Source organism: Monodelphis domestica, chromosome 4, assembly GCF_027887165.1.
Source record: "Monodelphis domestica isolate mMonDom1 chromosome 4, mMonDom1.pri, whole genome shotgun sequence".
Classification (NCBI taxonomy): domain Eukaryota; kingdom Metazoa; phylum Chordata; class Mammalia; order Didelphimorphia; family Didelphidae; genus Monodelphis; species Monodelphis domestica.
In genome coordinates, this window is record NC_077230.1 from 42,629,227 (window position 1) to 42,644,195 (window position 14,969).

The 14,969-nt window shown below is 33.6% G+C and overlaps 1 protein-coding gene across 28 annotated transcripts in view; it reads left to right on the forward strand.

Moving 5' to 3' along the window:
• Positions 1 to 14,969, forward strand: part of CNKSR2 (connector enhancer of kinase suppressor of Ras 2) — a 300,281-nt gene that overhangs the window by 225,742 nt on the left and 59,570 nt on the right. For all 28 annotated transcript variants that reach the window (XM_056793349.1, XM_056793338.1, XM_007493430.3 and 25 more), the window contains 5 exons: positions 980 to 1,028; positions 1,459 to 1,631; positions 5,855 to 5,928; positions 7,412 to 7,483; positions 13,689 to 13,756. In XM_056793349.1, the coding sequence (XP_056649327.1) occupies positions 980 to 1,028; positions 1,459 to 1,631; positions 5,855 to 5,928; positions 7,412 to 7,483; positions 13,689 to 13,756 (436 nt within the window). The remainder of the gene's footprint in view (positions 1 to 979; positions 1,029 to 1,458; positions 1,632 to 5,854; positions 5,929 to 7,411; positions 7,484 to 13,688; positions 13,757 to 14,969) is intronic.

Genomic DNA, 14,969 nt, shown 5'->3' on the forward strand with positions numbered 1-14,969 from the left:
AAGGAAGAAAGGAAGGAAGGAAGGAAGGAAGGAAGGAAGGAAGGAAGGAAGGAAGGAAGGAAGGAAGGAAGGAAGGAAGGAAGGAAGGAAGGAAGGAAGGAAGGAAGGAAGGAAGGAAGGAAGGGAGGAAGGAAGGAAGGAAGGAAGGAAAAGTGAGCCCAGCATAGTGGATAGATAAGTGTCCTAGGAATCAGGAAGCCTGGGATTCAAATCCTTCCTCTTGCATATACTAGCTGTGTGATCCAGGACAAGTCACTTGTACATTTGGATTTTTTTTTTAAACCCTTACCTTCCATCTTGGAGTCAATACTGTGTATTGGCTCCAAGGCAGAAGAGTGGTAAGGGTTCAGCAATGGGAGTTAAGTGACTTGCCCAGGGTCACACAGCTGGGAAGTGTCTGAGGCCAGATTTTAACCTAGGACCTCCCATCTCTAGGCCTGGCTCTCAATCCACTGAGCTACCCAGCTGCCCCCTACATTTGGAATTTTAAATACTTGGACCACTTGAATTTGTTTCAGGTTACTTACATTCTCATTGGTCTCTGCAACTTTTACCATCAATATATTTTAAAAGGAAAAAATTATAATCCATCTCTCCTGATAATAACTTGCCTTTCTTTAGCACATCAGAGGTTACCAAAGATCTCACCTCACAACAACCCTATATGGTGGTTATTGCAAATGTGTTTGAAATGAACTAATTGAGGCCTATAAATGAGAAATGGCACATCCATAATAAGTGACAGAGGCAGGTCTCCAACATCGTTTTCCAGAAACTCTGCAATAGGCCATCTTGTTACTACCTCATCTTCTTGGAAAACTTAAGATAAACAATATAGATAACCTTGTTTTGGAGGAGAAATGCATGGTTCAAATATTGCCTTGTAGATTGAAATATCTTGTTAAATGGAAAAGCACTAGAGCCCAGAACACTATTCATTAATCCTCTGTTCACTATTCTTTCATGTCTTTGATTCCAGACATTTCAGCAGTCTTCTCTACAACATAAATCAAAGAAGAAAAACAAAGGTAGGGCATTAAAACTGCATATAAATCTTCACTTTCCACATCTATTCAGGCCCTACACAAATGGCTCTCTATAATGAGCATCATGTCTGCTGTGCTGTTTTTGAGTCACTCAGCCCTGCCTGATTGTTCATGACTCCATACACCATTACCTGCCAGGTCCTTCTATCCTCTGCTATTTCCTAATTCTATTGTGGTAGAATTAAAATACTGTCATTATATGAAGAATTAGTTTTCACAATTTAGTCAGAGGTTTTCTTTTAAATTCTAATCCCTGTATGAGGCCTATATACAAACAGAAAAAAATCTATAACTAACAGCATCCATTTGTCTTGCTGGGGTGCAAATGTACCATTTAGTGATTAATAGATTTTTCTCACAGTTTAAAAATATGGACAGTTTTTAATGTAGTTTCATCCATTGATGCTTTCAGGTCCGATTGGAGGCAAGAGCAAGCGACGAATTTCTTGTAAAGATCTTGGCCGAGGTGACTGTGAAGGCTGGCTTTGGAAGAAGAAAGATGCCAAGAGCTATTTTTCGCAGAAATGGAAGAAATATTGGTTTGTTTTAAAGGATACCTCCCTGTATTGGTATATTAATGAAGAGGTAAGCTATAAACACCTTTGCTTTTCTAGTCTCTTTAGTACTTTTAGGAAAATATACAAGACATACAATATATTTTTAAAAGCATAATCATATGAAGACCATTTCATAAATCTAATGTTAATCATCTTTCCACCAGTACTCTTTAACTAGGCATTTTTGTGGCTTCTAAAATGAAATTTGCTTAAATTATTTTGATAGAATAACTAAATCTCCTTGAGCACAATGAGACATAGAAGCACATTCTCTAAATATAACTAAAAATATCGAGCTAACTCAAGCAGAAGCCTCCCTAAAAGGATTATTATTCATGAAAATCTGAGAGCATATTAAAAATTGTTTATCTTTGCTCAAGATCTTATTTGCTTTCCTTTCCAATTTTTGTTTTAAATTTTAAATACCTGGAAAATTTGAATCTGTTTCAATTCATCAGAAAAGCTGCTGTTGGGAATCTATAAGAAGCTATTTTTGATTTATCTAATATTTTGCTTGACTGAAGGAAGGGAAGAGAACAAACTCATAAAGTCTTAGATTCATAGAATCTTAATGCCAAAATCATCAATAGTCAATCAGTAAGCATATATTAAACATCTATTCTATGCCAGGCATTCTCCTATGTGCCAGGGGTATAAAACCAAAATTGGAAGGGTCCTATACTATTTTTTTTTTAATTTGACAGCTCAGGTATGGAATTCTTCTAGATTCATTAAAACAGTAGTCTTTACTAGACAAATAACTAGTAGTAATGATTTACTAGGATAAAATTGTCCTTGTAGCCACATATTTAGAAGAAATAACAGCTTCTGGAATTTCACCAAAGTACAGTAGACAGCATTCTCATGGAAATCGCTCCAGTTGCCAAGTTGTCTTTCTTTAAATGTTTCTCAATCTATACAATGGCCTTTACACTTCTGCCACAATTATATACTTGCTTATAATATTTTAGATGGAATTTCTCCTACATGCAATGATTATATGAATGGATTCCATTTGCATTATTTGTCTTATCAAATAGCAAAATGTTTGTTATCTTGGTGAAGATCTTTGGGTCAATTCTTATGGCTTTTATGGCCATTACTTTCTAAAATATCTTTGGGTTTTCATATATACAACTAATTATAATTATTTTAAGATTGCTAATCCATTGACCAGGTCACAATTAAGGACTAATTGTCAGTTTATAACTTAGCAATGTTATTATTATAAAATATTGTGCATAATGACTAGTAGGGCAGCTAGGTGGCACACTGGGTAAATTACTTTCCCTGGAGTCACAAAAACTCATTTTCCTGAGTTTAAATCTGGCCTCAAACACTTAGTGGTTGTGTGTCTGTGGGCAAGTCACTTAACCCTATTTGCCTCAGGTTCCTTATCTATAAAATGAGCTAGAGAAGAAAATGGCAAACCACTCCAATATTTTTGCCAAGAAAACCCCAAAGTAGTCACAAATAGTTAGACACGCCTGAAAAAAAAAAGGACTGAACAACAACATTGCCATATGTGCCAAATAAACTAAACAGTTCCTACTACCCTAGACACACTCTATGTTCTTACTACTCCAGCCACTTTTGGGGGTCTCTTTCTTAAATCTTCCCCCCTCTCTTCACCTGTTGGGTTTCTCAACATCCTTTAAAGGCCAACATTCTTCCTCTCCAATTCCAATATCAATAATGACCTTCTTCCTCAAATTATAGCATTGATTTGTTCATATCTAATCCATATGTCAAATAAGTACTACAAATAGTTGCAACCTGTGTTAGTATGTAGCCTATTTACTGACGTCCTTTAAACAGTCAATCCGGAAACTTTTATTAAACTTACTAACTGAGGATGCAAATACAAAAATTAATCACATCCTGCCCCCAAGGAGTTTACATTGTACTCTCTAATCATTAGGGACCTGAATCCATCAAAATTTTGTACCTCTTCCCCTTGTAGGATAATTGCTCAGCAAACAATAGGCATTGAATAAATGTGTGTGTCACTTTTTTTTTACAGCCTACAAAAATGATACTATCATTTTTTGTTATTCATCACCTATTTTCCTTAATCTACTTTTGCTAAGTTGTGTGTGCATATCTATGCAGCAAATATATGATCTCGAACAACTATATAATAACCTTAACTTCGGTAAATCACATACTTTGGTTTTAGTCATAAATTAGTCATAATTTATTCTACATTGAGATGTTCTGAAGGAATGGTAAAAATGCTTCAGTGTATGTTTTAATTTTCTGTTCAACCATTTATCAACATATATCTACTGCCTTCTGAATTGCATTTTTATCTTCCTTAATGCTAACTGAATAGAATTTTGGACATTCTTATTTACCAGTTTATAAAGGTTATAATAAAATGGTTATGTAATCAGTGGTGAATAACATCTCTTCAACATGATTTTATTAGCCCTTGAGAAGTAAATCAATAAGACCAAATTGCATTCCAAGCCACTCTAAATCCTAATAGTTATTTTTGTTTGGAAATAATAACAATAATGATAACAACAACAATAATAATAACACTTATGTAGTACTTTTAAGTACTTAACAAATTAACTTCTTAACCTCAGTTTCCTGATTGATAAAATGGAGATAATAGCACCTAATTCACAGGGTTCTTGGAAGAATCAAATAAAACATGTGCAGAATACTATACGAACCTAAAATCATAATGCCCAATTTCATAGTGTTATAGGAGAAAATGTCAAAGTAAATTAGGTGACAGATAATGCTCAAATTTTCATTTATTCATTCAGTAAAAAATCTACCATTTACACTACAAATATGTGGATTTAAAATGAAATGAAAATGATAAAAATTTTAAATGAAACATCAAGCCATATATGCCATAGAATTAAAATGTCCTGAAATTTGGGAAAGGGACCATGCAATTGTTCCCTAAATGAGTAACTTTAAAGAAAATAAATATTTTAAAGAATTAAGAAAATGTTTTTACCAAAATATTTTCAGTGTTTCTACACTGACCTTTTTCGGTTACTGTGCCTACAGAGCAATTATTTTCAGTAGAACCAATTTTTGTTGCAAAGAGCAAGGTATTTGTTTGTGTAGACTACAAAATTGAAAGAGGCCTGAGAAATCATTCCAAGATTAGGAAACAGAAAGTAAGAGAAAATAGAAAAATGGAAAACTTCTCAGCTTTTGAAATGGTATGGATCCATATGCAAAATTAGAATGAAAAAATATTTAGGGAAAGTGTAATCTCATTTAAATCTGTATTTTCAAAAGGCATAGATCAGCATTTTTTAAAATTGAAGAAAATATTAGGAACAAGAAGTCCAGACAAGATCATGATTATCCCAACTGGTAAAAAACCAAAATGATATCCCAGATATGGCAGTTATGAAATTTTTTTCTAAAAGTAAATATTTCATAATTCATCTACAATAGTTCCTCATATTTTAGGAGAAAAATAATTTATTAATAAATGTGTGTAATTAAAAGACATTTCATATTTGGAATTCTGTTAAAGTTCAATTTTCATTACAAATCATATACTCAATCCAAAGAGTCGAAGAATTAATTTTCTTTTAATACATACCATTATTCTTGAATGAGCAAAGTGGTAGCTTTGAGTATTTAAAAATATATAGTTCATGTTTGTTGATTGAGTTTTTGAGACCAGCATCTAAAATAATATTTTGCAAAGGGGCATTTTATCTTCATTTTATTTATTTTTTGCTGAAGTGCAAAACTGAAAATCAAATTTGGAGATTTTTCCAATTTTAAGCTTCATATTTAATTAAATAAAAATACTCAGCCTGAGTCAGGTCTGAATTGGTAAAAATTTGGATCTCAAGGCATTACCAAGTTAACCAATTATAAATGACTATTGATATCATCTTACCATCCTGGAAAGAAAAATGCTTATTTTAATTTTTTGTTTCACTTCTGAAGGTAACATGTTCTATCTCCATAATAATGAATAGGTTTTTAATAACATGTTTTATTGTTAATTTTATTGTTTTGTTTGTCATCAAAAAATTACTCAGAAGATGATGGAAAATATTATTTTCCAAAAATGATATGAAATTACATAGAGTTTAAGAGGAGATGCCATGTGTATCATTTCTAAAATATCAATCTTGACTCTGATTTAGAGGAATAAAGTGAAAAAATTGCTTAGAAACATCATTAGGAATAAATTAGATGATTTAATTGTCAATCTTCTATAGATGATGTACTGAACAAGACTTTTTTGTTCTTTAGGATGAAAAAGCAGAAGGATTCATCAGTTTGCCTGAATTTAAAATTGATAGAGCCAGTGAATGTCGCAAGAAATAGTAAATATGTTTTTTATTTGTCTCTGCTTTCAGTTCAGGGTAACTATTATAGAAAACTATAAACTTGTACTTTCATCATAGGCTAGACTGAGCACAAGTATGTGTGGTCTAATCAGAGAAATAATATAAATGGATGATTTTGTTCTTTTTTAAGGCTTCCTTCAATGTAATTCAGTCATTTTTCTTCTAAGTCAGATATGACAAATTTCTCTCTCATGTGGGCAGTAGTTTGCAATAATGTATATCTGTAGAAAAGCAATAGTTTTTACCAAGCAAGTGGTTTACTGTGGAGCATTACTTTACCTCTGGCATTGTTTTATGTAAGCCTCATGAGATGTCACTGAGTTATCACAGTTTCTCCTTATCTCTCAGTTTTCACTTGTATAAACTGAGAATAATTATGCCTAACTAATTTCAAAGAATTATGGCAGAAGCATAAAAATTTGTGATCAAACAATAAATGCAAAAGTCTTAAAAATTCAAAATGGGGTTAGTGTTATCGTTAAGACAAAAACTCACATCATTGTCACATATTTTCCTGAGCCTATTCTTTGGTCAGTGGGGAGAGATTAAAGCCATCTGGTGCCTAGCCCCCTGCCTATTTGAGACACTGGTTTAATGGAGTCGACTTGATTCCCTTCACTTTGATTCTATGACTGTCCACAAAAATCTTAAAATTAGAGAGAAATTCTTCAGATTGATTGGACTATTTGCCTTTCTATTCTGTCTTTTCCCATACTCTGCAATTCCCCCTTTTTCCCTTTCTTCACTTGCATAATATAGAAATAATTTTAAACCTAAATTGTGGAAAGTTATCCTTTAGTTTACCTAGGCTTTTTTTTTTTCATTATCCCAGCCTTCATGACTTTGAGAATGGATATCTGAATAGGACTCCCAATTAACCCATGGATCTAGGGATCAGCAGTTACACAAAAGCTACTTTGAAAATGTCTATGTGCGTCTTTCAATATGCAAACTACTTAAGGTTATGTCATTGGTAACCAGGAATAGCAAATGGAGTGCCAAACTTGGAGTCAGGAAGACCTGAATTCAAATCTCCCATCTCATATTTGCCCTTTAAACCCAGGCAAATCACATAATTCATCAGAATTTCAAGCAGATTCCAAAGGTTTACCAATTGAGTCATATTTAGCTCCAATCTGTGTTGCTGGAAGGAGTTAACACTGTGGGAGCTTCCACAGGCTGGTGAAATCAGAAATCTTTTATGCATTGGCATTAGATTTTATTTACATTTACACCCTTTTCTTGCATTTGGCTGGATAATAAATTTTAATGGCTAACCTGATTTCTTAATTTTTTATTTGGCCTTTCTGTCATAATGGTAGAACCACTATTCATATACACACAAAAACAGTCTTATGAGGTATGTTAATGGATAGCAAAAGAATATTTTAATCATTTTATGCCTGGAAATAAAGTGCCTATTACTTAACCTATTTTTATATTCTGTTCTTCTTTACAGTGCATTCAAAGCCTGTCATCCCAAAATCAAAAGTTTCTACTTTGCTGCCGAACATCTGGATGATATGAACAGGTAAAATAAATGAACCAAACTTTGCACACTATAAAGAGTCAATCATATATTTTGTAGATAACCTGGATTCTCGTAGTGACTTTGCAATGATGCTTGTGTATTTTCAATAGTACCAATATGCTTAAGATATAGAAAGATTTGTTTGATTTGTATTTAGATTTTTTTTCTTAATTGAACCCAATCATTGTTCCACAAGACCATTGTAATATCTGATATTAAGCTGTGACATTTTCTTCCATGTTAAAAAGTAATGATCACTCACCAGCCACTTAGTGAATTGATTAGTTATCAAAATTAATATTTACTCTAAACATGAGCATTTAAAATAAGAAAGTATGGTTATATTTTTAAAATGCCTGGAGTTATCAAAAGCTGAAATGAAGGGGCATTCATCTAAAGTGCTCCAGTCCTTATCTAAGGTTGCTGATATTTCTTTTTTGTCTTATAAAAAGATTTAAGTGGTACGTGATGGCTTTCACCTCCTCTCATCTAGATAAGGGGTGCCTTGTCTCCCATATCTTTTCTTCCTAATTTCACATAATTATGAAATTGAAAAACACTAAAGCACACTTCTAACCATGTCACTTCCTTACAGAAGATCAACTCCTGTGACTCCCTCTTGTCTCTAAGATTAAATACATACTTTTTCCATAAGACTCTTAAAATCCTTCACAGTCTGGAGTGAGACTACCTTTCTAGCCTTCCTGGACATTACACTCCTTCAGGAACTCAACATTTTAGACAAATTGTCTTGATAGCTATTCCATTTTCAAAGCATTTCATATTCTGTCTCCATAGTTACACATTCATTATCCTCATGCCTGCAGAAGTCTCCTTCCTCATCTCTCTACCTATTGGAATCCTAGTTTCCTTCAAAATTCGTCTCAAGCACCACCTCCTAAAAGAAGCTTATCCTGCTCTTTCCAGTGGCTAGAGTTCTCTCCCAGAAAATTACTTTGTTTATATTTTGTGCTTGATTTTTTTGGTTCTGTAATAGTATTGCCAATGCCTAGCAAAAAAAAAAAGAAAAAAAGTAGTTTTGTAACAAATGCTTGCTAAATGGAAATGAATCGAATTGTGATGATCTGAAGAATTGAGGAAATCTTGACCATACCCTACAATTAGTCAAAGATAAACAGTAACTAAGGTGGCTAGATACCATATTCTACTTCATTTGGGCTATTATCTCCCTTTATTTCTCTTCTCCTATTTTTCACTTGAATAATATTTAAAAATAGGTCAAATGTGTAACTAAATCTGATGAAATTCCTCATTAACTGACAAGTTTATTAGGCATTTAAATAAATGTATTACACAAAGGTGGACCAAAAACAACACACACACACACACACACACACACACACACACACACACACACACACACTGATTTTATTTACGTTATTTTCTATCCAAAATTTGCCATGTCATCTCATATTACTCATAATACTTTTTTCCATCCTTTTCCTATCCATAATGAATAAGTCCTCAAACTTTAAAAATACACAGATAATTTTGTAGTTTCATAGATAAGATAAAAGAGATTAAATAAAAACCCTAATACTTCTAACAATAATCAATTTTTCATACTGTTTTTCTCCGAATGCTAAGAGATGGATCTTAAGGAAGAATAGGAGTTATGAAACCAGATGGTGCATAAACCTTGATAAAAATGATTTACTACTAATGAGAAAGCTGAGCTTTTTATGTGATTTACAGCATTTTCTCTTCATTTATATGACTTCTTGATCGTGAAAAATGCCACTGTCATTACTATTCGAAAAAGTGGACAGTTTTTTGGAATCACAACTTAAGCTTCTCCACGAAATGGAAATATTGATTAATTTGTACTATTAGGGGTCTTGCTGTTACTCTGTTTTTTAATTGTTCTGCCAGGCACCATTGAGCTGGCTGCTCACAAAGCATTGCCCACACAATGAGATCACTAACTTGAAGATAAATGTGAAGAGTTCACATTATGACCAAGTTGAAAATTGAGCAATAGCTATGAGAAACTCCTTTCTCATAGCATTACATATGCTGTGAAGGCTGCCTTTGTCAACAGACAGAAGAAAATATATGCACCATTAGTAAAAAGGATTGTATACAGTCATGGACCAGTCCAAAGGAATCTCCACCATCTTAGAAAGATAATAAATTATTTCCTGATCTGTGACTCATATTAATCTGATTTTTTTGTCTTAATGTTTTGGTTTTTTTTTTCCTAAAAAAGATTTGTCACTTAACTTATAAAAGCCCCCCTCATTCACCATGGTTTTTCTTCTCAATAGCTCAAAAAGTATGATGACCTCACTGCCCATGTTCCCAGACATAACTCATGATATTTTTAGTTGCATCTGTTTTGTGAAAAGCTAAAATCAACCACCTTTTTTATTGCTTTCATTTTTTTCCAAAAAATAGGTCTAAGAAAAACTCTCCTATATGAAAAAGACTTTTGTACACCTTAAATCTTTCAAAATATTTTTAATGTAAGGTCATAAGTGAAGCCAAATAACTTCAAGAGCTACATAGACTGGAATAGAAGAACTTATAGTTCAGACATTTTTCTCTTTTTTTGTTCATACTCATGTCCCTAACAACTACTTCCATTAGGAAAGCCTTTTAGCACCACAAGTTACTTTAGGTGAGACAAGAGGCAGGAAAAAACTAATGGGGCATTATTGATGGGATTGTGCTTTCCTCTGACAGGTAGGTTCCTTTACTTCTGCATAATAAACTGTCAATGTGAGTATATGCATACAATTTATAGGCACAAACATACCTTTTCACATATAAGAAAATCTATTCAGTAAATAAATCATCACAGTAATATTGAAACAGGATAGTTTTCTTAAGCATCATATTTGCTTCTTTATGAAAACATGATTATATTATCCCTTGTCATATATAAAAATGGATTGTCCATCCTAAGAGCTTATATTCAAGTCACCTGTTTCTGTTTCCTTCTTATCTGAAGATGTTTTGGTCATGAAAGATAAATCCTTCTCTCAAAGACTTTCCACAATCTACATCTTTATGAAATAACTCATGTTATTATGATATGTCAACCACTCAGCAGGCATGTATTTGTGCTTACCATCTGCCAGGAAATGAACTAAGAATTGAGAATGCAAAAAAATGCAAAAAAAAATCCCTCTTTTCAAAATGGATTTGGGAGAGACAATCAAAGAAGTTATTAGATACATACAAGATATATACAATGTAGATGGAAAATCATCTGATAAAAGAAAGCACTACCAGGTGGCATATCAGGAAAGTCCTCCTGGAGAAGTAGGATTTCTGGTGAATATTGAAGGAAACTGGGAGGCAAAATTGAGGGGTCAGAACATCTCAAGGATAAAGGGCAGTCAGTATAAAAGCTCAGAGACAGATCAGTTGTTGTCCTCAGGGAATTACAAGTATACCAGTGGAGAACACCAGTACACTACACCAATGGAACTGGGTCATAGAGTTCATGGAGGGAAATAAAGTAAAGTAAATACTGGAGAGGTAGAGGAAGGGGCTAAGTTATAAAGAGCTGAATGCCAAAGAAATGATTCTTTCTGTCTTTCATCCTGGAGATCATAGGAGCTCACAGGAAGTAAATAGTGAAGTTACAGAATCAGACATACATATTATGAAAATGACCTTGATGAACGAGGAGTGGCGGATGGTTTAGATTAGAAGAAGACATGAGGCATGGAGACCCTTTAGAAGGCTATTATAATGAATCATATAAGCAAGTGGTGGTGAGCAGGCCTGAACTAGGGATGTGGTTATTTTGAGTAGAGACAAGAGGATGCATAGAAAGGTGTTGTTCAGGTAGAAGAACTGTGGAAGATGGCACCAATACTATAAGCCTTTGTGACTGGATGGATAGTGGCACTCTCAAAAGTAATAGGGAAGTTTGGAAGAAAAGAGAATTTAGAGGGAAAGAAAATAAATTCTGTTTTCAGCATGTTAAATTTGGAATCCCTGCAGGAAATACAGTTAGAAATGTCCAAAATGTAAGTAACGATGTACAATTGTAACTCAGGAAAGAGGCTAGATCTAGCTATTTAGATTTTGAAATCATCTTCAGGGAGAAATTCACATTTATCTACACAGTTCTCTGAATTGCAACAAAACTACAAAATGAGCTTCTTCTGGCAAATGCCTAGATGGCAGGCAATTCCATTCATATATTTTCTAAGAGGAATTTTCCATGAGCAGAGAAACACTGCATCATTCTTCAGAAAAATTCCATCTTATGAGCTGTGTAAAAAATAATGGATTCTTTTGCAGGTGACTCAAGCAATTTCAAAGAGGTTGGTATTTTAGTTTTAAACCTTGTAGGAAAACAAAGACCTTTTAAAATTCTTTAATCTCCAAAAGAACCCACTTTTTAAATTATGCTCATAAAATGGAATTTCTTTGCAGAACTGTGTACCAATAAGAGACATATGAAAAAACTGGGAGAAAAATCTCTGCTAATATTAGCTTAAAAGTCCTTTTCTTCTTTATCCAAAAAGCTCAGGGACTTCTCCAGAGTAGATAGATTTAGTTATTTGCCTCAAAAGTCATGTTTTGTTCCAGTTTCTCTGCAAGTGTTTTTCCTCTAACTCATCAGGAGATTAGTTGTCAGTGCTAACCATCAGTTAATGATGTTGAAGGGTTTTGCTTTTATGGTTTGATGATTCTTGGAATTCTTCCATGTGTCTATGTGTTTTTGTTTTGAAATTTTGTGTCACTGAATTTTATCATTCTTTATTGTTTTCCTTTCATTCTCTATATTACTTCCCAAAATAGTTAATATAATATTCTCACACTGTTTTTGTCTTTTGATGCTTTGAGGGCCTTTGATTATTAAAATGTCTGGCATACAGTAAGTGCTTACTAAATTCTTGTTGACTGACAGTTTTCTTTTTAATTTCCCGTTCTTTCAAAACAAGATGGGAGTTTAGTGATTACTACTCTTAAAACAAAGGATGAATCATGTTTTCTAGATTCATTTTCCAAGAATAGAACTCTACAACTCATTTATTGACATTATAACCATATGAATCCAGGTTGCCACCTCCTGGCATAAAAGATGAAATATGGGAATAGCTTCAAAAGATGTTTTCTTCCACTTGTCAAGAAGGATAAGTTTCTATCTTGTTATGTAACACAAGAAGAGAAAAACTCTTGGGTGCAGTTACCCTCTATGGATGTTTTTGTATTATATTATTCCAATAAACAATAGAATTAACTGAGACAAAAATTATCCAAGATCTACAGGTAATAGCTTGAAACACAAAGTCCACTCTATGTCTTATTTGGAAATAGATTTGGTAAAAAAAAAATTCCAGATTTACAAATGTAAGGTTGTCACTTTGGCTTAAAGACTTAGTGATTTGAGAAGCTGATGCAGTGTGAGCAGTTAGATAACGAACACACTGAAAGCACCCATGGGGGTAAGGAAAGAGGCTACATTGCTCCAGGCAGCTGACTGCATTTGACTGTGGCAGCACTCCTAAAAGACAAAAGAATAGCAGGAGTTTATTTTTAACTTACTTTGCTCATGGAAATAAATCTTCAGGATCTGAGCAGAGGTTACAAGTGTACACACTAGCAAAAAACCACAATCACTTCACATTTAGAGATGAGCTTCAGATGTGTCCCCGTGATGACTTTTTTGCACATTCCATGAAACATAAATGTGTTCCATCAAAACACATAACAAGATAATTAAGTCCCCTTGCTGGTTACAGAGAAAATGTATTCCTCGGACAGATGAGCTCTGAATCTTTTCCCTCCCTTATCAGACCAAATTAGACCTAAATAGGCTTAAATCTTTAGAAAACAGTGTTAGTTCTAAAAATACAGTACCACAGAGATAATTGGAGTGGTGGCACATCTATCAACATTAGATTTAATGTGGCTTTGATTATCTCAAAACTTTATTTTATAAATGTTGCACATCTTTATTAAAGAGTTTTCCATTGAAAATAGGACTTTTGTTACCAATGGAAAACTCTTTAATGTGTATGGTGTATGGTACACCAATTTGTGTATGGCGGCAAAACGATGATCCTTGGTGATGTCAAATTATCAAAGAAAACACTCCATATAGAGAAAAATCTTTTCCCCCTCTCCTTCAGTTCAATTATAATGACATACATAAGATGTAGGAAATTATCATATTATAACAATATGATTGTTTTTTTAAAAACATTTATTCTTTCAGATGGCTAAATAGACTTAACATGCTAGCTGCTGGATATGCAGAAAGAGAGAGGATCAAGCAAGAACAAGGTAAAGTGTTATTCTTTCAATTGTTTAATTTATCCTCCTTACCCTGGATTATTTTTTGAAGGGAGGGAAGAACCAGTTGAGGGCAACCTAGTACATATACTGGGTCTATTAGGAAACTATCAGTTTCATGGAGTTTTTCTTCCCATATCTTCTGGTAAGAAGCAGGGCATAGCCTTTTCAGGGTCTGCATATTTTACCTATATAAGTGCATATGTATTTGTAAAATAATTAAACAATATAGCATTGTGAATCAAAAGCAAACCTTGGATTTCAAAAGATCTGTTTAAATCTCAGATCTGACATATACACACTGTGTGACCATGGGCAAGTCATTTGACCTGTCACTGCTCTAAGACTTTATGACTATAAGTTATAAATGAGTTATGGAATTGTTTTGGTAGAAGGATTTTCCATGCTGAGAGTTCCCATCACTGTTGAAATCACAGGTCCAAGCTTTTGTAAAACAGTGCTCAAAATAATAATAATAAAGTCAACATTTGTATAGAACTTGAAGGCTTACAAAGAACATTATGTCCATTATTTTATTTGAACTTCCCAGCAACTATATGGGGTAGGTGCAATATGGTGCTATAGAAAGAATGATAGCAATAGAGTAAGAGTAGTTCAATCTGGCTTCTTATACTTACTATGGTATGTGAACTTGGGCAAATCAAACCTCCCTAGACCATAGTTCCTCATCTATAAAATAATAATGATAGCTAACGCTTATGTAGGATCTACTATATACCAGGCACAAATATCATCTCATTTTATCCTCACAATAACCCTGGGTGGTAAGTGCTATATTCCCACTTTAAAGATGAAGAAACTGAGGTGAAAAGAAGTTAGGTAATTTGCTCAGAGTCAAACTGTCCGAGACTCGATTTAGACTCAATGCCTTATACTCTATCCACTGTACCAACTTGCTGCCTATAAAATGATTGGTTTGGATTCGATTTCTAGGTTAATGATTCTATAACAGTATTATTACTCCCATTTTACATGTGAGGAAACTGAGGTTCAGGAAGATTGAGTGATTTGCCGCCATGGTCATACAGTTTACAAGCACTGGAAGCAGTGACTTCAAGGCTCTCTATGTATTATCTCCCAGGAATATTTTGTGAAAGAATTGTCATATTTTCATAGCAGTTCCTGAATAAATAACAGGGATTCCTTGCTGTTTAGTCTTTTCTCTGCAAATTGCTTATGATGG